This window comes from Muscardinus avellanarius (genome assembly GCF_963383645.1).
Source record: "Muscardinus avellanarius genome assembly, chromosome: 16".
NCBI lineage: Eukaryota > Metazoa > Chordata > Mammalia > Rodentia > Gliridae > Muscardinus > Muscardinus avellanarius.
Window position 1 is genome coordinate 62087212 of NC_137802.1, and position 22925 is coordinate 62110136.

General features: G+C 49.8%; 1 protein-coding gene across 2 annotated transcripts in view; it reads right to left on the reverse strand.

Moving 5' to 3' along the window:
• RGS9 (regulator of G protein signaling 9) overlaps positions 1-20168 on the reverse strand; it is a gene marked incomplete at both ends in the record, with an annotated part of 80114 nt that extends 59946 nt beyond the window's left edge. For both annotated transcript variants that reach the window (XM_080713559.1, XM_080713558.1), the window contains 6 exons: positions 822-880; positions 1142-1193; positions 1387-1493; positions 2836-2886; positions 8010-8106; positions 20112-20168. In XM_080713559.1, coding sequence (XP_080569685.1) covers positions 822-880; positions 1142-1193; positions 1387-1493; positions 2836-2886; positions 8010-8106; positions 20112-20168 — 423 coding nt within the window. The remainder of the gene's footprint in view (positions 1-821; positions 881-1141; positions 1194-1386; positions 1494-2835; positions 2887-8009; positions 8107-20111) is intronic.
• Positions 20169-22925: the final 2757 nt, after the last annotated feature.

The window sequence follows — 22925 nt, forward strand, 5'->3', positions numbered from 1 at the left end:
AGAACTGGTGATAGAGAAGACCATGGAGACTCAATGTTTACAGTGGGGCATCAAGAATCTTACAGAGACAAGCCCTAACATAGATGTGATGTGAGCCTTTCTAAAAGCATGTTTCTAAAGAATTATCACACAGTGAGACTGTTGCCCTGTGCCCGAAACGTTAGGCTTTCAAAGGCTAAGCTGCTTCCTTTGTGATATTCAGTTCACCCACCCATCCTAAAGCAAAAGCCCATACCATTGTTTTGCATCAGAAACTCAGGTTCAGCCAGGCATGGTGGTGCATGCTTGTAATCTTAGTGCTTGGGAGGCTGAGACAGGAGGATGGAGAGTTCAAGGCCAGCCTCAGAAACTCAGTGGGGCCTTCTGCAATTTAGTGAGACCCTGTTTCAAAATAAAGAATAAAAATAGAGTTGGGGGTGTAGCTCGGAAGTAAAATGTCCCTGGGTTCCATCCCCAGTACGGGGAAAAAAAAAAAAACCACTCAGGTTCAAATGACTTAATCAAGGATCATCCATTATTATACATAACTAAGTTTAAGGGACAAGTCAAAAGAGTGAGGAAATCACTGTGTGCCCGGGGACACTCAGGCAAGGGCAGAAATTGAAATGGGAGACACTGAAGCTAGACATGGGAAAGCTTTACTTCAGTGAGTTGCTTCTAAATAAACAAGGGGATAGATGGACAGATGGATGGATGGACGGATGGATGGATGGATGAATGGACAGACAGATGAACACAGTAATGTGGAGTGGAGGGAAATGACAGCTCATGACTACATTTCCCTCATTTTTAACAGAGTCTACTTGAAAACATCTCTGTACCTTCTCATATTCTTCTAAGATCCCTTTCTTCTTGATATTGCGCTTGGCCAGATAGATGGCTGGAAAGGAAAGTGATGGCGTCTTGCATCATGACATATTTTCAAATCCCCTGGGCAGCATCTCTGTGCACAAGGCCACCGCACTCGGAGACCTGGAGAAGAGGCTCCGCAGACCCGATCCCTGCCCCCCGGGGAGCACTCCCCACAAATGTGAGCTGGCAGAAAGGTCACCATGACAGCCAGACAAATGTCACAAGGCAGGCAGTGAATACACAGCATGTTAGACACAACCAAACCCAGCGGTGGGGGAGAAGCATTTACCATAATCCGTATCTTCAGCCGGCCACTGCTGGGTGGGCCAGAAATATGGCGTCTATAAAAGACCACAGAGAAACCAGGCTTAACTGATGGGTTGTTCATGGAACTAGATAAAAACACCTCAGCCCATTCCACCCTGACTCAGCCCACTCCACTATCCCTGACGGTGAGGACCCAAGGCCAACCAATTTTCTTTTCAAAGAAGATCAACCCCAAGGTTAACACCCAAGGTTAAATGCCAAACTCACCTGAAATCGGTAGAGGCTGCCGTCAGGCTTGAGAATGAGATTCTTGGGGTCTTGGAGGGGGTAGATGTAGCCGTACTTGACGATGAAGTTGCCCAAGTTCTGTGCCTCTGGGGAGAAGCAGTTCAGACGTGGCTGTTAGGGGCAGGAGCTGAAGGCAGAGGAGCATTGGTGGCTCCCACACAGGGCCTCATGGCCCTGTCTCTAAGCAGCAGGTGCTGCCCCCCAGCCCTGCCTCTAAGCAGCAGGATGGTGGATCCTGAACCCAACCATCGACAGGCATCCTCTAGCCAGCACTTCAAAAGGAGGATTCTTGGGTCCTGTTCCCAGGAAAGCAATATACTTGAATGTTCAGGGGTACCACAGGTGGCCTGAATTGGTGTTGATGGTTGGGGAGTCCTGGAGAAGCATCTGTAGCTCTTTGGCAGTAGAAGAGGCCACAAGAGTGGTTAGAAAATGCCTCTGCTCGACCAAACAGACACTTCCTCAATCGAAGGGAAGAGGGGAAGGGGTCCCTGTGTATCATCAAGCACAGTCCTGACCCTCCTCACTGTAATTCACACCCAGGTTCAGTTTGTTTGCAAATCTTGATTCCAGATTTGCATCAGTTAAAGGAAAACTTTCCGAGTTCTTTCTCAGAAGCACCAGGAGAAGCAGGTAGCTTTCCATTCCTGGGAGGGAATCCAGTCCTCTAGGACCATGCTGCCCAGGGGCCCAACTTGCATCCCATCCCACACATAAGGCCGGGAAGACTTCCTCCCAGCCCTCTCTCTCTCTGCAAGCCCCACCCCCTCCATCACAGACCACGACTTGCTGTGCCAACAGCCTTTTTTCTTGTGTGAAGTCAGTCCCCAGATTCCTTGTGCTCTAATCCAGCCCTCGAGTGGCTGGCTGCCCAGCATCTAACTTAAATACACTTACTGGACACACTACCAGTCTCAAAAGCCACCCTTGGCTTCCTCTCACTTACCTCCAGATAAAACTTGATATCTGCACATATGCTCACCTCGTCTATCCCCTCCAAACCCAGCTCCACGCCCAGCTGGCGCCACCACGCCCCAGCTCACCTCATTAGATCTCCCACTCATTCCATTCCAATACCACTGCCCCTGCTCGGCTCCCCTTCCAGGAAGACCCAATGCACTGCGCTTCACTGACACATAAGCGTCGCTTCTTAAAAGGCCAGACTTACGCAGCATCCCCTCGGGGAAGTCTTTCTTGACTGGATGGTCCCCAGCTTGCCTTGTTATTTATATGCAAAGTTCTATGTGAAATAACTCCTTCATCCTCCAATTGTCACACTCTTGCTTCTGACTCTGTTTTATGCACGAAGATGGAATCTCTCCAGTAAACATGTAAATTTCTTAGAGACATAGACAAAGCCTGCGCTGAGTCCCCCCCCCCCGTCCCCCACCCCGTGGTGCAGTACACTCGGCAGCCTGCAACCCTCACCCAGGTTGGAGATCCACAACCGCTGGATGATCCACTGTAGCACATCACCTCCTGCAAAGCAGATGATTAGCTGGTCACTGTCACAGCCTCCAGACCCATCCCAGGATGGCCATGCCCCCTCAGGGTCAGCAGGCTGGCACACCTGCTCAGCTGTGATCTCCACCCACCTGCATGCCCGGTCCACACTCTGCAGTCTGTAATTCAGGGCCATTGTGATCTGATTGCAGCAGACTCCCAGCTTAACCTCCTCCACCCACGCTCCTTCTTTACCCCTCTGGGCCTTAATCTTTTACCTTACAATAGTCTGTGCGTGGCCCACCACATGTCCACTAGAGAGCGATTCTAGACTAATTCTCAACACTGGAAAAACCACACAAACCCAAGGCTAGCTGTTGGGACTCTGGATAGATCCTAGACTGTGGAAATAGAATATAGAAACAAGAGCCCAGCGCGATGGCGCACACCTGTAATTCCAGTACTTGGGAGACTGAGACAGGAGGATCACAGGTTCAAGGACAGCCTCCGCAACTCAGGGAAACCCTGTTTCAAAACAGAAAATTAAAAGGGCTGGGGATATAGCTCACAGTAGAACACCCCTGGGTTCAATCCCCAACACCACACACACACACACACACACACACACACACACACACACACACACGGCCAAGGATAGGGACTGAGGGCAGGGCTGCTTCTCCTACAGCCCAATTCCCCAGGCAGGATGCTGAGAAGTCCGAGAGCTCTACATTCAGACCTGACCTTCAGGTTGTTGTGAAGGTACTTGTATCAGAGTGAGAAGAGGGTTCCTATTGTAGTAACACAGTGGAGGTTGACTTATATCTCTGGACCATGCATGGAGGGCCCCATTTGTACTCTTGCCTTGGGCTCTGAAAATCTTAGGGGCTGGAAATCGTAGGCCCTGCCGCAGGGCTTCACGGGAACTCTGTGCTTCCTCCTCAGTCTGGACCCTCTGGACTCACAGGCAGAGGATGCTCCTTGGAGAAGGGCATCTCAGAGCAAAGACAAGGCACCCTGGGACCAAGCTCAGATGTCATCTTGCAAATTCCAAGGGCCACATTTTCCAGCCACATCCTTCTGCTCTCCAAAGGCCACACAAGATCCCCGTCTACATGGGAACTGGCCCTCAAAACAGCAAAAAGAGGGCCAGGGCTTGAGACCCCATTGTCTGTGTCCTTGCAACTGAACAGTCATAAAGGATACTTTCCTCTTTGGAGGCAGGGAAGAGACATTTCTTCTGGTACCATCCAGAGAGGGCCCTAGTGGTCCACGGGCACAATCCCTGGGTCTAAGTACCTGCTCACAGGCCAGGCATGGTGGTGCACACATACCTATAATCCTAGTACTTGTGAGGCTGAGAAAGGAGGATCGCAGGTTTGAGGCCAGCCTCAGCAAACTTAGCAAAATCTTTGGTAACTTAGCAAGACCTTGTTTCAAAATTAAAAATTTCAAAAAGAGGAGCCAGAGCCAGAGTGGTGGCGCACGCTTGTAATCTCAGCATAGGGGAGGCTGAGACAGGAGGATCGCAGTTCGTGGGCAGCCTCAGCTACTACTTAATGAGGCCCATTGCAACTCAGTGAGACCCTGTTTCAAAATAAAGAATAAAAAATTAGGGCTAGGGGTGTAGCTCAGAGGGAGAATGCCCCTGGGTTCCATTTCTAGTACAAAAAAAAAAAAAAAAAAAAAGAGCCAGGTGTGATGGTCACGCTTGTAAGTAATTCCCAGTACTTGGGAGGCTGAGACAGGAGTATTGCTGGTTCAAAGACAGCCTCCATAAGTAGTGAGATTTACATCACCCTAGCAAGACCCTATTTCTAAGTAAAAATAAAAATAGGGTTAAGTGCGTAACTCGGAGGTAGAACGCTCCTTGGCTCAAATCCCAGTGCCACAAATAATAAAATAAAATAGGGCTAGGGGTGTAGCTTAGAGGTAGAACACCCCTGGGTTCAATCCCCAGTTCAAAGGAAGGAAAAAAGGAAGGGAGGGGCGGTGGCCAAATACCTGCGCACAGCTATGGCTGGGTGTGAACAACCTGTACTTTACTTCTTCCCTTTGTATCCATAGCCCGAGTCACAATACCTAGTCTCTATCAGTACCCGCAGGCCCACCACTATTGCATGTAGTAATTTTTCCTTTTTCTGTGGCCTCTGGCTTTGATTTGCTCCTGGCTGGCTGTTCACAAGCAAAATTCTTCACTTGAAACTCTACTTAAAAAAAAAAAAATCCCGGGCCTGGGTGAGTTAACATCCTATCCCAAGTCCCTCTTTAAGGGCGCCGTGGTGGTCTGTAGCCTGAGTGGCGAGCCCGGGCAGACGGGGAACTGATTAGCCCTCTCCAGCCCAGAGCCAAGGGCTGGCTCATCCACTTGACTGCTTCCCAAAATAGACCAGATGAGATTATGGCGCCACAGTATCTGCAGCTCGCAGTCTGTGCTGACACATGGTAGGCTCTCCGTGCACCACCTTTCCTCCAGAAAGCCCCATCACCTGCCATCTGAGAAGATGGAAGGAATGGCGCAGGGCCAGGGCTCCTCCCCGTGTCCTGTTTCTACAACAGTTGGAATCACCTAGGCAGGAGGAATAAAGAAGGACACGGCAGGGTGGGCTGTTTCACCAAATCCCAAAACAAAAAAAAGACAAGTGTGCCGCGTAGCCAAGGACGGAAACAGCTAATATGTACTGATGGGAGAAGATGAACTCTGGAGCCCCAGAACTAGGCTCAAATCTGAGTTCACTCGTGAATGAACTTAGTGACCTGGGACAAGTTACCGAGCCTCTCTGTGGCTCCGGAGTCTTCAGCTTCAGAAGGGAGGTGGTCATATCCGCCCCTCACTTTAACTTGGATGTTAACAGATGTGTCATAAAGCACACACAACAGATGTGTGCTAACGGGAAGGCGCTAGCCATTGTTACCCATCAAGTGTCCACCACAGCTAGCCCCTGCTCAGCACGATCTTATTTCATCCCTGCAGTCTTTCTCTCAGACAAGGACTGCTCTTTCTGCTTTAAAATGAGATGACTACCCGGGCGTGGTGGCGCGCACTTGTAATCCCAGCATTTGGGAGGCTGAGACCGGAGGATCACGGTTTGCGGCCAGCCTCAGCTACTTAGTGGGGATCTTTGCAACTCAGTGAGACCCTTTTTCAAAATAAAGAATAAAAAATAGGGCTGGGGGTGTAGCTTGGAGGTAGAATGCCCCTGGGTTCCATCCCCAGTTCCACAAAAATAAATAAATTAAATTATGAGATTAAATGACTAGCCAGACTTGGCGGTGCATGCTTATAATCCCAGCATTTGAGAGGCTGAGATGGGAAAATTCCAGTTTGTGGACAACCTTGGCTATTTAGTGAAGCTCTCTTAGTGAGACCCTGTTTCAAAATAAAGAATAAAATAATCGGCTGGAGTGTAGCTCAGAGGTAGAATGCCCCTGGGTTCCATCCCCAGTATCACAAAAAATAAAAAATAACAATAAAATGAGATGACGGAGACCAGGGCTACCCAGCTAGGAAAATAACACTTGAAAGATTCAAACTCAGGACACCTGACTCCCTTTCAAGTGCTCTTTGCACAAGGCCGCACCAGGACTGATGACCACGTTTGATACACTTTTTTCAATCATCCTTTAGATGGGTCTGTAGCTACGCTAAGCATCGTGGTTACCCACAGGAGCAAGACAAGATCCCTCCCCTTGAAAGGCCCCCCAGTTCAGAATCAATGAACTCAAGCCAGAAATTATTCATGAGAACCAGAGGCAGGTAGCAGCTAGGGTTGGGGATGCCCCCGAAAATAACTGCCACAGCTGCCTCTCTAATGAGGAGGGAGGGCGGGGACACCCCTCAGCGCCTGCCCATTGCTCCCTGTTGATTGGGTGCCCACTCTGGTTCTATTTATCTCCCCTGAGTGTCACTGTTCCATTTCAATCAATTCCCCTTTTGTTCCAAAAAGCCAGATTTCGTGTGTGTGTGTGTGTGTGTGTGTGTGTGTGTGTGTGTGTGTGTTACTAGGGATTAAACCCAAGAGTATTCTACCTCCATGCTATACCCCCAAGACTTACTTTATTTTTATTTTGAAACAGGGTCTCACTAGGTTGATGAGAGTCTCACTGCTTGGTAAAGCTAGCCTTGAACCTACGATCCTCCTGTCCCAGCCTCCCAAGACCTGCGATTACAAGCATGCACCCAAGGAAACCTGAGCCACATGCTGCTGGTGCGGGCTGTGAAAGACTAGGGCACCAGGAGTGTAAAGACAGGGGCAGGTCCTGGGTGGAGTCAAATAAGAGGAAGGGGACAGTGCGCCCCGCGGTGACTAGTCCTGAGCTTGTACTTAGAGAGGTTCCTGCAGGAATGCCTGGCGGTCTGAGATCATAAAGCACAGGTAATAGGGTAACCACACTCAACTCCTGCCCATATCCTCAAGTAATCCTCTACAGACCACACACCAAGAGGAGATGGTGGCTCCATCCCCGGGACTAGTTCAGAAGGGTCTGAATATGAATTAGCAGGTAGGGAAGAGACAAAACAAACGTCATTCCCCCACCACCGCTCCGTACAGCGTTGTCTTCCTGCCAACTGGTTCCACTAAAACAAAACAAGCAATCAAAAAATGAACGGCAGCCGGGCATGGTGGTGCACACTTGTAATCCTAGCATTTGGGAGGCTGAGACAGGAGGATCCGGGTTCACGGACAGCCTCAGCTACTTGGTGAGGCCCTCTGCAACTCCCCAGTACTGCAAAAAAAAAAAAAAAAAAAAAAATGGACAGCAAAGTTTTCTCAGGTGGCCTTCTGAGAGGAATGGTTTTAAGTGACCCATCAGGTCCTCTAAAGGACCTCTAAAGAAGTCTAAAGAAGACTTCTTTCCTGATCCCTTTCAAAAAAAAAAAAAAAACCTATAGTCTAGTATTCAGCAGTTATTTGTAAAGAGCTTTATAGTAAATATTGCAGCTCTATGGATCACAATACAGCCTCTGCACAACTATATATTTTTACTCTACCACCGTGGTGTAAAAGCAGCTGTAGGCATTGGTAGGTGGACGGACATGAATGTGTTCCGATAATACTTTATTTATAGCTGTGGGTTAAATTTGGTGTGTGTGCCCGAGTTTGCCAAGCCCACGAAGGATCCGTTCCAAGCCAAGACTGAGCCACAAGCGCCATCACCTGTCATGGCGTGAGGGACGCTGGTGACCAGGACTCTCTGGTTCTGCATTCTGACCCCCGTCTCCGGGTTCTGCATGTCCTTCACGAGCGCTTCGATCTGCAAGACAAAACAGGAACCATTTTGGAAGCTTTTTCACAGCACTGAGGAGAACTGCAAAGATGCAAAGGGCGACCCAGGGGCTTCTAATCGGCTGCGGGAGGCAGGAGGACTGAGCAGCTAGGACGTGAGCGGAACACATGCATCAGAGCTGCAGACCGCCCTGGCTGGGCTCAGGGACAGTCGCTCCAACTCGGAGATTCAGAACCTTAACGCAGAAGGGTTTTGCTGGGAAGAGATGAGAAAACACCATGTGCAAAGGTGCGGAGGATGATGGTGTGTGAGTAGGAGGGACAGGGGACAGGGGAGATGAGGCTGCCCCCAAGGGCGGAGGCCGCATCACAGGGCTTCCCCATCACTCCCAGGATGGGAGGTTCATTCTAATGGCTGGTGCTGGAGAGCATTTTGAAAACGCACCCGTGACAGAGAGAAGAGCACTGAGGGGCGAAGAGGTTCGCCAAAGTACACAGAAGTGTAGTGATCCATTCCAAGTTACCGCAACAGACATGCTGGGGCTTCTACCGGGGCCACCTCGGTCCTTGATCTATTCTCAGCCAAATGGCCAGATGAGACTTCCATGTCTTTTAGAATCCTTCCTGGACCTGCTCACTGTCAGGGCCTCTGTGCTTGGGAGCGAAAGGCAAGCTTGGGCTACTGGTCTACCTGGTGGGGACCTCTTTCCTCTCTGACTTGTCCCCTACCACTCCCCGCCGGCTCCTCCAAGTCAGCCACGCTGGCCAGCTTGCTGCTCTGGATGATGTCAAGCATGCTCCCAGCCGGCCGCAGGAGCTGTGTCCTGGCTGCTCCGTCTTTCTGTCTTCCCAAGACATCCACTTGGCTGACTCCCTCGCCAACTTCCTCTTTGACTCTTCCCACTCGGGGCCTCTCATCAAAGCTGCAAACCCTGAAATCCGCTGCAGGATCTCAAGCCCCGCTTGCTTCTTCTTTAGTACGCTCTAACTAATTTCCAAAGTACCTGACCCCTTTTTTGAATTGTTTATTGTGTATCTCCCCTCATTCCTGGGAATGAGGACCCGTCTTTGGAATTTTCTTACTGCGGTCCTCCCAGTGCCTGGAGGATCGGCTGGCTCACAGGTGGTACCCAACAAGCAGCTGATGCCTGAGTTCATCAACAAATGAAGGCAGCAGCCGGGAAGAAGGTAGGGAGGTGTGGTCTTCACGGCCCTGCTGGGGTGAGAGGTAGCTGCGCTTGCACGTGACCCGGTCATTTGGTCAAAGTGACAGAGGATGATGCCAAGACCTTCGACTTATTTGACCAGAGTTGACAGGTACCAAAAAGAGAAAATGGAAATGAAGGGCTGGAGTGCAGCTCAGTTGTCAAGCATGCGCAAGTCCCTGGGTTCAATCCCCAGCACTGCAGAGAGAGAGAGAGAGAGAGAGAGAGAGAGAGAGAGAGAGAGAGAGAGGAAAGAAGCAGAAGCAGAAGAAGAAGAAGAAGAAGAAGAAGAAGGAGGAGGAGGAGGAGGAGGAGGAGGAAGACGAGGAGGAGGAAGACGAGGAGGAGGAGGAGAAACAACAAGAACTTTTATTGGGTATTGGGGTGGAGAGCTGGGGATTTGGTCCCAGGGGTATTTTACCTCTGAGCTATGCTCTCAGCCCTATTTTTTTTTTTTTGAAACAGGGTCTCATGAAGTTGCTGAGGGCTTTGCTAAGTGGCTGAGGCTGGCCTCCAACCTACAATCCTCCCATTTCAGCCTCCCAAGTACTGGGATTACACGCATGTACCTCTACACCTAGCCAAAAAAGAAAGAAAGAAAGAAAAATCCAAGAGAAGAAACGTCTTCTGGACACACACGCTCTGCTTTGGCACATAAGCTGCAACAGGCCACTGAGATGCCCACAATGCCTGGCAGGTGACTGAAATGGATGCCCCAAGTCAGAGACATTAATCACAGAGTCACAAACACCCAAGAGCACGGTGAAGCCAAAGAGAATCAATGACCATCCGGGGCAGACTGACCTGCAGGACAGCCACAAGCACTGCTCCGATTATCTTTAGAAGAATTTTTAAATTTTTACTATTAGAAAAATATATTCCACTTGAAAAAAATTAAATGGAAGTAAAACCAACTTCAAGATGCTTTAAAATAAACTGGACATTTTACACTTAATTCAAAAGGGATGACCCGGGTGTTTCTCTTATTTGTGACTGATGCTAACAAAGTCTCAGATACTGAGGTCCCAAAATTCACATTCCCCAGAGAAGGCCCCACTAATGGGGAAAATGTCGGTAGCCCCTGGCCCCAGAAGTACTTGTCAGTGGTCCATAGTAGGGCACAGTCATGACTGATTCTGGGAATCCAAAAAAGAAGTAGCTGTGGTCCCCGGGCCTAAGAGCCCCAGCCTAGTCCAGTTGTCTCCCATCCATGGGGGATGCACGCCAAGGCCCCCAGTGGATGGCTGAAACTGCAGAGAGTACCAAACCCAGCTCCATGAGGGATGCAGCAAGGTATAAGACGTATCCCCAGTCCTCAGAGAGTTGCAGAGAGCAGAAAAATTAAAAGAGCAGGGCCTGATGGCATTCACCTGGGGTTCCAGCACTCAGGAGGCTGATCTGGGAGAATGGCTTAAGCTAAAAAGCTCAAGACCAACCTGCGCAACATATAATGAGAGCTTGTCTTGAAAATAAAAAGTTAACTAAGCCGGGCGTGGTGGCGCACGCTTGTAATCCCCGCGCTTGGGAGGCAGAGACAGGAGGATCGTGCAGGTTCGAAGCCAGCCGCGCGCGCTGGCTTAGGAGACCCTGTTTCCAAATTTTAAAAATATAAAAATAGGTCTGGGAGTGTAGCCCGAAGGTAGAAGGGCTTCCAGGAACCCCAGTACCACACACACACACACACACACACACACACACACACACCAAAAAAAAAAAGTTAACTAGTGCAGAAGTGAGGGATCCAGGTGCAGAGAGAGCTCGGTTCAAATCTCCGTCCCGATTTAAAAGCTAGAGGCCCTGGATAAGTTGCTAAGTTTCACTAAGACTCATTTCTCTGTAAAACAGAGATGGTAAGAGTACGGACATCATTGTAGGGGTGTTGTGAAGATCAAATGAGATTAAGAACTCAAAACACTTGGGACCAAACTCGGCCCAAAGTAAGGAGTTATAAGACAGCAATTCCAGACTGAATTATACACCAAGAAATAAGGAAGGTATAGAAGCCAGAAGAGGAAGATGGCTGAGACGATCCCTGAATGTGTGCACAGAGTTGCGAGCAGAATTTCCCTAGGCTGAGTATTAGGCTGCACTCCAAGGGAGGGATGGTGGGAAAAGGCCTCGGGCTCCTCTCTGCAGCAGAGCCAGGAGCTCGACATCAGAACCCTCGCACAATTGTTGCTGGAGATGCAAAGCAATGCCACCACTGAAGAACAACTCGGATATTCCTTGGAAATAATAATCAAAACAGACCCACCATGGGACTCAACGATCCCGCCTCTCAGCGAATCTCCCAGAGGACGGAAGGCAGGGGCTGGAGGAAATATCCGCACTCCCAGGATCACTGCAATGTTTACCCGCAGTAGCCTGGATGTGGAAACAAACTGGAGGTCCGTCAACAAATGTGCTGTGGTCCATACGCCCAGAAAGAAAATTCTGCAACGTGCAACAACACGCATGAGCTGTGAGGTCATTTCAGTAAGTGAAACAAGCCAGACCCCAAAGATGGATGGAGAATGGTGGTTGCCAGGGGCTGGGGAGAGAGGGAATGAGGAGTTGCCAATCGATGGATAGAAAACTTCCAAGAAGCTGAATAAGCTGCTGTACAATATTGTACTTGATGCTGTACTATACACACCAAAAAAAAAAAAATGTTAAAAGGGTGTATCTCGCCAGGCGGGGTGGCGCACGCTTGTACTCCCCGCGCTTGGGAGGCGGAGACAGGAGGATTGCACAGGTTTGAAGCCAGCCGCGCTGGCTTAAGAGACCCTGTTTCAAAAAATATATATAAAAAAATAGGTCTGGGAGTGTAGCCCAGAGGTAGAAGGGCTTCCAGGAACCCCAGTACCACCAAAAAAAAAAGGGGGGGGGTGTGGCTCAGGTTAAGTGGCCTTACCACAATAAAATATCATTAAAATTTAAAAAGAGAGACCCAACTATATTGAAGTTAAGGGTCATTCAAAGAAGCCCTCTTGATGCCAGAAAGGTCCCACCTTCCCAGAAATAGGGACAGTGAATATCCTAATTCAACACCGGACGGGCGGGGGGGTCTTCTATTTCAATTGTTGTGGCAAAACTAGCATTTGCAGCTGAACCATCATCTCAAGATACAGGCTGAGGGATCAGGTGCATGGTCAAGGCCGCCCTGGGCCTCAAGCTCGGGGCTCAGCCAGAGGCTCCCCCCACCCCCGTGTAATAATGACAGTATGCTTCCTCTGCGTGGACACTCTCCTGGCTTACAGAATTGTTTGGGTCAACTGTGTGCCGAGGCAAGTGCAGGAGGCTGCTGCTGCTGCTGCTGCTGGTGATGGTCAGGAGACCCAGGACCCTTATAAATCTGAGGTGACCCTTTCCAGACTTCTCAGCTAACGCGAGTCTTGGGTTTATATGGTACTCTACAAGTGCCTGATTTTCCTGCATGGAGGTTCCTCAAAAAATATTAGAATGGAAGCACCATACTTCCCAGATACACCGCTCTTCCGTATTTATCCCAAAGAGCTAAAGTCAGCCTACTCTAGTGATGCACGCATACCCGTGTTTATAGCAGCACGATTCGCAACTGCCAAACTAAGGAACAAGTCCAGGTGTTCCTCAGCAGATGAGCGTAAAGAGAAAATGCGGGCCGTGTACACAGTGAGGTTTTATGCAGCTAAAAAGAAGAATGAAAGTATGTCGTTTACAGGCAAATAGATGGATCTGAAGGGCATTATGTTAAGCGAAATAAGCCAAACTCAGAAAGTCAACGTTTGTATATTTTTTCTAGAGAGAAAACAGAACAGAGGGTGGTCTTATGAAAATAGAAGGGAGACCAATAAAGTAGAGGGAGAAAAGGACCAGATGGAGGGAAGAGGAGAGGAAAAGAGGAGGTATGGGGAATGAAACTGACCACACTATATACACACATCAACAAATACATAACAATAAATCCTACTATTACCTATAAAACACAATGCACCAATAATAAAATCCCAAATGTCCAGGGTCAAAGCTCAAGGCTCCCTTTTCCCATATTAGCTGCCAAATAAAAGGCTGCGTTCATTAAAAAAAATGTTATTAGGTGAAATAACACCATCTCATGGAAACAGGGGGCTCGCTCATATACTGGAGAATAGAATCCCACCTTCAAAGAAACCCAAGAGAAACCCAAGAGTTTCCCTGCTAGAAAGTCAGCAGATTTGATTCCTTGTCTTTGCATTAAAAAATTAATTATAAGGAGTTTGAAAATAACCTTCAGAGGAGGAATAATGAGAGTTATTTTAAAAACACAATGAGAAGAGTCGGATTCTTTCTAGCAGGAGTGTCACCCCTCACAGAAAGGAGCGTGTGGGAGGGGGACCTCACATGTCCGTGGAACATTTTGAGGGGGTTCGGCAGGCACACTGAGATCTGGATCCAATTTCCTCAGGCTTTTCTTCATATAAATCCCTCTAAGGGGTCTTCCCAGTCACCTAACCAGAAAATCCCAGGGTTCTACCTCATGGTGCTGTCTCTGAAAGACTCTGTTATAGGCTGACCCGGGTTCCACAAAATTCTTATCAAATCCTTAGCCCTAGGACCTTAGTATGTGACTCTTTGGGGACACGGGATCTTTTGGTTGTTGTGTGTGTCCTTCTACCTCTGAGCTACATCCCCAGACCTATTTTATTCTTTTTGTCGTTGTTGTTTATATTTTGAAACAGGGTCTCATACTAAGTTGCAGAGGGCCTCACTAAATTGCTGAGGTTGGCCATGAACCTGCAATCCTCCTCTTTCAGCCTCCAAGGTATTGGGATTACAGGCGTGGGCCACTAAGCCCGGCGATATAAACTCTTTAAAGAAGAAAGTCAAGTGAAATGAGGTCCCATGGGTGGGCCCTGATCCAACATGACCGGACACAATCACAAAGATGCTGTGAAGACAAAGAGAAGATGGCCATCTACAAACCCTGGAGAGAGGCCTCAGAAGAAACCAGGCCTTCCATACCTCGATCTCAGACTTCCAGACTCCAGCACTGTGAGAAAGTAAGTTTCTGTTGTTTAAGCCACCTAGCCTGAGGTGTTTTGTTATGGTAGCCCAAGCTGACTCATACAGGCTGTTTATTCCATCCTTGATTGGGGGGAAAAAAATCCCTTCCCTCTCACAGAGAGGACTCAGTTATTGCTCCTGTTCTCCAGAGAGTGAGAAACCCTTGAATTTCTGCTCCAAACTGCGGCAAACATTCACATATGCTTCTTTGTGTCCTTAGAAGAACAACCCCTGGACCTGAGAGACAGGCACGGCCATCCTACTCTCCAACACCAGTGCCCGGCTCCTGGCCAGATCAGCTTCCTGGCTCCTCCCGATACAAGGAATCAGGACTTCCGGGAAGATGGCGACCGAGAAGCAGCACATTATCAGTCCTCTGACACCTGATCTCCATTGCTGTAAAAACAACCCTCTTATAAAATAAAGAAAACATGATAAGTAAAAGGTGGCAGTAAAAAAAAAAAATTTAAAAAGCTAGAAGACCAATCAGAGAGCAGAAAAGAACCCCACCCACCTCCAATACAAGCAATCAGCCCCATCTCGTTCCAGGCAACACAACCATGCCACCTAACCAGGTCACCGCTGGACCCTGCGCTGGGGAAGGGGGAAGGGATGTCAGCCCCAGGTTTCCTGTCTCAGATGCCTGGGTGTGGAGGCGTGACTGCAGGTGTACTGGGACCCTGCATATTGAAGAGATCGGAACGATGGCTCTGACAGCCTCCCACCACACCCACGCCACTCCTGGAATTAAAGAGCTGTCACTCACGGCAGAAGATGTCAGGGGCTGGAATTTTCCTTTAAGCTGGAAAAGTTTCCCAAGGGGACGATAAAAATCGTGGCTTTTCTATAATGAGACGGGGTAGTGCTTCTTACAGGAGGATGTTCTCTTGCTCATAAGCCCGACTACACGGAACCCAGCCCACCGGTAGCCAGTCACCCAGCATCTTGAAGAAGCTCACCTGCTCTGGGCCCTAGCCGGCACATGGGGGTCTCATCCCATCCAGCTGCCATCAGAGAGGACTCCAGCCAGGAACCGATTTCTATTGATTCTGCTTTTATATTCAATGCATCTCCTATGAGCCCACTACATCCTGCCTCAGTGGAAGGCCTTCTAACCCCTCCTGGACCATCAGGTTCTATCTGTCCATTGACACCTGTCTCCAGCCTTCCAGCCTCCCCCCCAGCCCTCAACCCCAGCCCCCATCGGGCAAGATCATTCTTTGTTGCGGGGGTCTGTCCTATATATGGTTGAATATTAGCATTCCTGGTGTCTACCCCTGGGATGCCAGCCAAATCCAGTTCTAATGACCCCCAAGCATATCTAGGCATTGTCAAATGTCTCCAGAGCTGTCATGTTAGCTGTGAATTCGAACTATGTAAGAAGATTTTACTTATGGGTACTGGGGATAGAACCCAGGGGCATTCTACCCTCAAGCTACACCCCCATCCCTATTTTGTATCCTTCCTTCCTTCCTTCCTTCTTCTTTCTTTCTTCCTTCCTTCCTTTCTTTCTTTATTTTTGGTGGTACTGGGGTGAAACCCAAGGGCTTTCTACCTCTGGGCTATACTCTCAGACATATTTTATATTTTTTATTTGGAAATAGGGTCTCACTAAGTAGCCGAGGCTGGCTTCAAACCTGTGAGATCCTCCTGTCTCAGTCTCCCAAGCGCGGGGATTACAAGTGTGCACCGCCATGCCTGGCTTATTTATTTATTTATTTACCTATTTATTTTCGTGGCACTGGAGATGGAACCCAGGGCCATTTTACCTCTGAGCTACACTCCCAGCCCTATTTAATTTTTATTTTGAATCGGGGTCTCGCTAGGTTGATGAGCAAGTCTCACTAGTTGCTAGGGCTGTCCTCGAACCTGCGCTCCTCCTCCTCACAGGGTGTGCCACCACGCCCAGTGCCCAGAGAAGGTTTCCTTAAAGACCTGTGCTTGAGTCCCACCCCCAGCCAATCACATAAGAAACTCCAAGGACAAGCACTTGAGCTCACTGCTTTTGAAGGTGAATCCAGACTCAAGATGTACTCATACCTTCTCAACAGAACCACCCTTGAACGCCAGCTCACCCTTTTCATCCCTAGTTTACATCAGACAACTTCTTGTTAGCCACCAGAAGTGTCAAACCATCAGCACATCCTTAGAAGCACTGTGGGTCTGGGCCCTTCTTCCCTATAAGCCTCCCCACCTATCAACCCCAAAGCCAGCTCCCGCTCTCTCTGGGCTGGCAATCATGGCCCCTGCAGAGTTTCCCGAACTACCAGGATATCTTCCTAAAATGTCACTCATCTTCCCACGCCCTGAGGGGAGAGAGGACTCCCTTGTCATTCCCCTACTCAGTCTCAAGCCCCCTTGTGAAGCCCGCCCTGACGCCCCCTCCCCAGGTAGAGCTGACCTCTGCCCCTTGGTCCATTCTCCAGGGACATGGGCACCCACGAGGCACGTTTCTCTCTGTGCTATACACCTCCCTTTCTCTGCAGACTCCAAGCCCCTGGGTGTCCCCAGCACCTGGCACCTCCGTGCTCCATGGTACGTATGGAAGGAAATAATAAAAAAGGAAGAGATGCCACCTCCCATCCAGGTGTCCTCAATATTTCTTCTTCCACAAGTCCCTTTCCAGGGCAAAAGGGAAACACTTAGAAGCCACAGGAGGACTCCATGTGAGCTCTCTCGGCTCAGGGCAAAGAAGACGCCATGCGCTCCTCCTGCTCACACCCATGGTCTTCCTGTGTGTCTGCTGTCCCTTGCCTGTTTCAAATTCTGCAACAGCTCCCTGGGGGATAAAAGCCAACTGCTATTGAAAGGTTCCAAGAGCCTGTTATGACCCCCTCTATCTCTGCATGCCTTCCCCCCTTCCTCCCTGCTCTTAAAACTCCATCCATTACAGAACAACGTGTTCTCAGCCCCAGCAGCATCCTCACACCTCGGTGCCTTGGCACATGCTGTCCCTTCTACCTGGGATATCTCTTTCTTTCTCTCTGCCCCGAACCCCCGATTCTCCCTTCAGCTCTCAGCTTGGCGTTCCCCAGGCACACAGGGCCAGGCTTCCCACGGCCTCCACGCCCTATGTCATAGGAAAGCTCAGAGCATCAGATCGTTTTGAGGACAGATAATGGCACTCCCGGTTCCACCAATTAGTGGCTGTATGACTGGCAAGTGGCTGAACCTCTCCCAGCTTCAAGTTTCTTTATAGAATAGTGACCACATGCACAGTCTGGTGGAACAGATGAATTTGTGAATGGAAGTCTCCCGCGGAGACTCAGCGCACATCACACTGTACTCCCAGGCGCACGACCCTCTGCTGGGGCCCTTGTCTGGAAGGCTGGGCTTCCGGTCCAGCTGGGTAATTGCCAAGGACCCCCTGGCTCAGGCTCTGCAGGCCTTTTTCTGGCTCCCGCTCTAAGGAGCTCTGAGACATGCCCAAGGACATCAGGATTCATGGCAGACATGATTGTTATATGCATGAGGCACAGAATAAAAACCACTGGAAGTGAGGCACCTGCGGAGGCAGAGACCACAGTGGCTCAGCTCAGGGGGTCACAGAATCCACCCTCACAGAGGAGCTGCCAGGGCGCTGGATGCAGGAAGAGAGAGTGGGGGTGGCCGAGGGGACACGGGGCTTTCCTAGTAGAGGCGCGGAAGGGCACGAGGCTCCTAGCGAGTAAAGAAGGCACTGAACCAAGATCCCCTGAGCATCCCTGGCTGCTCTCTTCAGTTTTCTGGACAGCAGGAGGAGGAACAGCCAGGGGCTGGGCTGGAGCTAGGTCAGAGCAGGATCTTGAGTGGGCAGGCTGCGAAGGATGAAGGATGGGCTGGATCCTCTGAGTATAGAAAGCCAATGGGGGCTATCTGGGCATGGTGGCGCATGCTTGTAATCACAGCATTCGGGAGGCTGAGACCTGGAGGATCCCAGTTCTAGGACAGCCTCAGCTACTTAGTGAGGCCCTCTGCAACTCAGTGAGACCCGGTTTCAAAATAAAGAATAAAAAAAAAAGGGCAGGGGGTGTAGCTCGGAGGTCAAATGCCCCTGGGTTCCATCCCCAGACCCGCAAAAAAAAAAAAAAAGAAAAGAAAAGAAAGCCAATGGGGGGTGGAGGGTCAGGTAGAGGAGGCCACCTTTGTTTTGGTAAACAAAACCAGTATATGGTGTGTGTGTGTGTGTGTGTGTGTGTGTGTGTGTGTGTGTGTGTGTGTAGGATGTGATGGTGGAGGGGTGCTTGCAATGCAGAGGAGGAGCTGGGGTGGTGGGAGCAGAGGGAAGGAGGAGAGGCCAGAGTGGAGAGGAGGGAGGCTGGGATGGAAGAGGAGGAGCTGGGGGGATGGGAGGAGGTTGACAAGCAAGACTCCAGTCAAGAGCCCACGGCAAGGAGATGAAAGTCCACCAGGTATCAGTCATGATGGAAAAGAACGTCCAAGACCTAATAAGCAAGCTGAGTAGCTCCAGAAAATTATCCTCTGAAACTCCAATCCAGGGCTGTCCTGGGAGAAAATCTACAAGATAATGTTTAGCTTTTTATTTTTTATTTATTTCTTTATTTTTGGTACAGGGGATGGAACCCAGGGTCATTCTGCCTCCGAGCTGCACCCCCAGCCCTATTTTTTATTCTTTATGTTGAAGCAGGCTCTCACTGAGTTACAAAGGGCCTCACTAAGTAGCTGAGGCTGTCCGCGAACCCGGATCTTCCTGTCTCAGCCTCCCAAATGCTGGGATTACAGGCGTGCGCCACCAGCTTTTTAAACATAGGACTTGTGTGGACTCTTCCTGGGTGTGATGATATTCTGTTTTACAGATGATCCCACACCTCTCCAACCTGCAACCAACACAGGTTTCTCTAGCAGGTGGACTAAGTAGGACCAATTTTCCTGGTGGGCTCAGGACTATCCAGGTTTTAATATTTTAAAAAATCGGGACAGTCGGCCACTGACTACACCAATGTGCTTCGCCCCAGGGACTCGAGGAGGGCCCAGCCTGTCACAAAGCATTCGGCTAATTCCACTCAACAGGATAAGCCAAAGACGAGGCACCACATTGTAAAAGGTGGCCGTGGCCGAAGGAATGACAGCCGAGTGACCTGGGTCCTAATCCCCTCTTGATCTCGTCTCAGGCTCCCTTTCTAGCTCAAGAGCCCAGAACGCGATGAACCCTTTCATCCCCAAACAATCGCCCAGCAAGCGCACCCTGCCTCCCACGTGTCCACCCGGGATGGACACCGTGTGCCTGGCCACTCGGTCTGGGACAGCATTTGCAACACAAGATGAGGTTTTGAGTCTGCAGCCGGTACAGGCAGAGAGGAGCACACAGAAACACATTCACAGACAAGGGATCTCTAGAAACTGTAAACGGGGTGTCTCTCCATCCTACAGAGCACCTCGTTTTCATGGTCTATGTGTACACACAAACACACTTATTTTAAAACACGGCAGTTTCAAACCGGGGAGGGGGGCGAGGGAGGGAGGCAAAATAATGTTAGTTTAGCATCTGGGCGCCTCATAACAATATCAGCAGGCTGTCTCAATCCTCGTACAGCCTCGGCTGAACTGCTTGCTGGCTGGCACCCTCTTCCCCGAGTAACAGGTTGTTTTCAGTCTCCAGCAGGCCATCAGAGCTGGCTTCCGACTCTCAGCTACAGTTTACTCGAGACCCTAATTATTATAGTCTCGAAAAGCGGCACACAAAGCAAATAAGTCATTTAATACAATCCAGCAGCGCGAACCGCTCCAAGGGGGATGCCCCGCTACTCCTGCCCAGCGCTTCCTCGGATGCTCCCCGGAGTTGGTCCACCCACCTGCCAGGGACCAGGTGAGGACCCCCCCAGGTTACCTTTCGGAGAAATGCCATCCTCGGCCTGTACTGCTGGCCTTGGTGTCGGATCGTCATCCTGGACCCTGGATGAATCCACCAGCGGGGCACAAATGGCAGGGAGGAGGGGCAGCGCCAAGTTGGGCCGCCGGCCCGGCCCGCCCCAGCCTGGGCGTCGACCTGCAGGCGCGGGCGGGAGCGCGCAGGGCCCGGGCTGCGCGGCGGCCCCGACTCTCCCTCGCACCCGCCGACTCGCCAAGCAGCTGGAAGCCGCGCCAGCCAATCAGCGAGCGGCGCCGCGGGCTCATTAGCATGCGCTGCGCGGACGCCCACCTGCCACCAGGGGGCGGCGTCGGGCCCTACCTGGCCGGCGCGGAGGCTCAGGTGAGACCCAGGTCGGGGGCACTGGCCGGGTGTCTGGGGCCCGGGGCCAACCTTTTAACCCTGGCGACGTTAACTACAGTAGTGAGACAGAAGGATTTTCTCTAGTAGAGCGCAATGGAAACCCAAGCTTTCCCAGGGCAGCTTTGCCGCTAACCAGCTGAGCAACCTTGGGCATGTTCCTTAAAAGTTTCAAGAATAGATTTCTTTACCTGAAAAGTCGAATGTCCCTGGTTTCAAACTCCAGTGTCACAGGTTATATATTGTAACCTGACATGGTGGCGCACACTTTTAATCCCAGTCCTTGGGAGGCTGAGACAGGAGGATCACAGGTTCCAGCCAGCCTCAACTACTTAGTGAGGCCTCCCACAACTTAATGAGACTTTATTTCAAAATAAAGAATAAAAAAATAGGGCTGGAGGTGTAGCTCAAGGGTAGAATGTCCCTGGTTTCAATCAGTACCACAAATATAAATATATATAGTATATATACTATATAAAATATTATATATATATATATATATATATATATATATATATATATATATTCAGGGAAAGAGGTGTTGAAGCAAAATGCAAGAGAGCGGCAGAAACAGGTGAGCCCAGGAGACAGATGGCGAGGTCCCGGGGGTGAAGCCGGGCCACTCCTTTCCAAGTCCAGGCTATCTTCATGAATCCTCCCACAGATATAAGCCTTTGCTTCTTACAACTAAAAGTCCCTAATGTGATGTCAAAGGTTTAACTCACATCCTGGGGGGAAAAAATGTATGCCATTCACATGTTTAAAAGACAAACATAGCCGGGCGTGGTGGTGCACGCTTGTAATCCCCGTGCTTGGGAAGCTGAGACAGGAGGATCGCACAGGTTGGAAGCCAGCCTCAGCTACTTAGTGAGGCTCTCAGCAACTTAGTGAGACCCTGTTTCCAAATAAAAATATCCAATAGGTCTGGGAGTATAGCCCAGCCAGAGGTAGAAAGTCCCTGAGTTCCACCCCCAATACCACCAAAAATAAAAATTAAAAAATAATAAAACAATAAAAGACAAACATATCGTGTGTCAAGCCTTATATTAGACTGAGACAGGAGGATCGCGGTTCACGGCCAGCCTCAGCTACTTAGTGAGGCCCTTTGCAACTCAGTGAGACCCTGTTTCCAAATAAGGAATAAAAAATAGGGCTGGGGGTGTAGCTCGGAGGTAGAATGCCCCTGGGTTCCATGCCCAGTACAAAAAAAAAAAGAAGAAGAATCTGGAATTCAAAGAAGAATAGGGTCCAGTTCCTGGGATAAGGATCTTGCAGTTTAATTGGGGGGAGGATATAAAAATGATATAAAACAAAATCTAGATATGATGGCAATGCAGACAACATAGTAGAGGGTTTGTGGAAGGGTGCCTTGTCCAGTGGACACAGGATCAAGAACCTTCCTGGAGGAGGGGCTTTTTTTATTATTTTTTTTAATTTATTTTTATTGGTGCATTATAATCATACATCACATTATAATACAAGACTTGGGAGGATATACAAGCACACATCATCCACTTAGCCCTCATCCAGCCCCCATCCCATTCCCTCCCCCTCCCTCGATCCCATGCTTGTTTGGTGATTAACTTTGATACATATGTTTATGTACCTCCTGCTTTTTAAAGAGGCTCCATCCTCCCCTATTCCATACCCTCTGATTGGTCACCTTAATTGCTTCACTATAGGGCCCTTTCTATAGCTCGACCTCTTCCTGTTGCCCCTTTCCTCCTAGTTATTGCTGATTAGGGGAAGCATCTGGTTTTAATTTTCTGCAATATTTCTCTTTGCATGCCACAATGCAAATACCGATCCCACTCTTGACAGCCCCAGTTGTGGCCTGGCTACTCGGTGGACTGATCCAGACCTCGCTGGCTCAAGCAGCGGCCTTGCCTCATGGGAGGCCCCGGTTCTGGCCTCACTGGCCCTGACACCGGCCTAACCAGGAGGGGCTTTTTAAAGGAAGACGGAGTTAACCAAGTGACAGGAGCAATCAAAGACACACCCCCCCCCCCCCAGAATAGAACAAGACAAAGGGTGGAGGCAAGAGTCAGCATGACTGGGGGGCGGCGAGGTTTTGTCGTACACCAGAGTACCATGTGTGTAGTATGGAGGGGCCGCGGAGTGTGGTTTGAATAGGAAAGGGCATAAGGGAACTCGCTGAGGTGATGGAAATGTTCTACATCAGCCAGGCATGGTGGCGCACGCTTGTAACCCCAGACTTGGGAGGCTGAGACGGGAGGATTGCAAGTTACAGGACAGCCTCGGCAAGTGGCTAGAGTCTCATCAACCTAGAGAGACCCTGTTTCTAAATAAAAATAAAAATAAAACAGGGCTGGGGGAGTAGCTCAGAAGTAAAACGCCCCTGGATTCCATCCCCAGTGCCACACACATAAAAAGAAATATTCTACATCTTCTGGTGCACTGTACTTGTACATC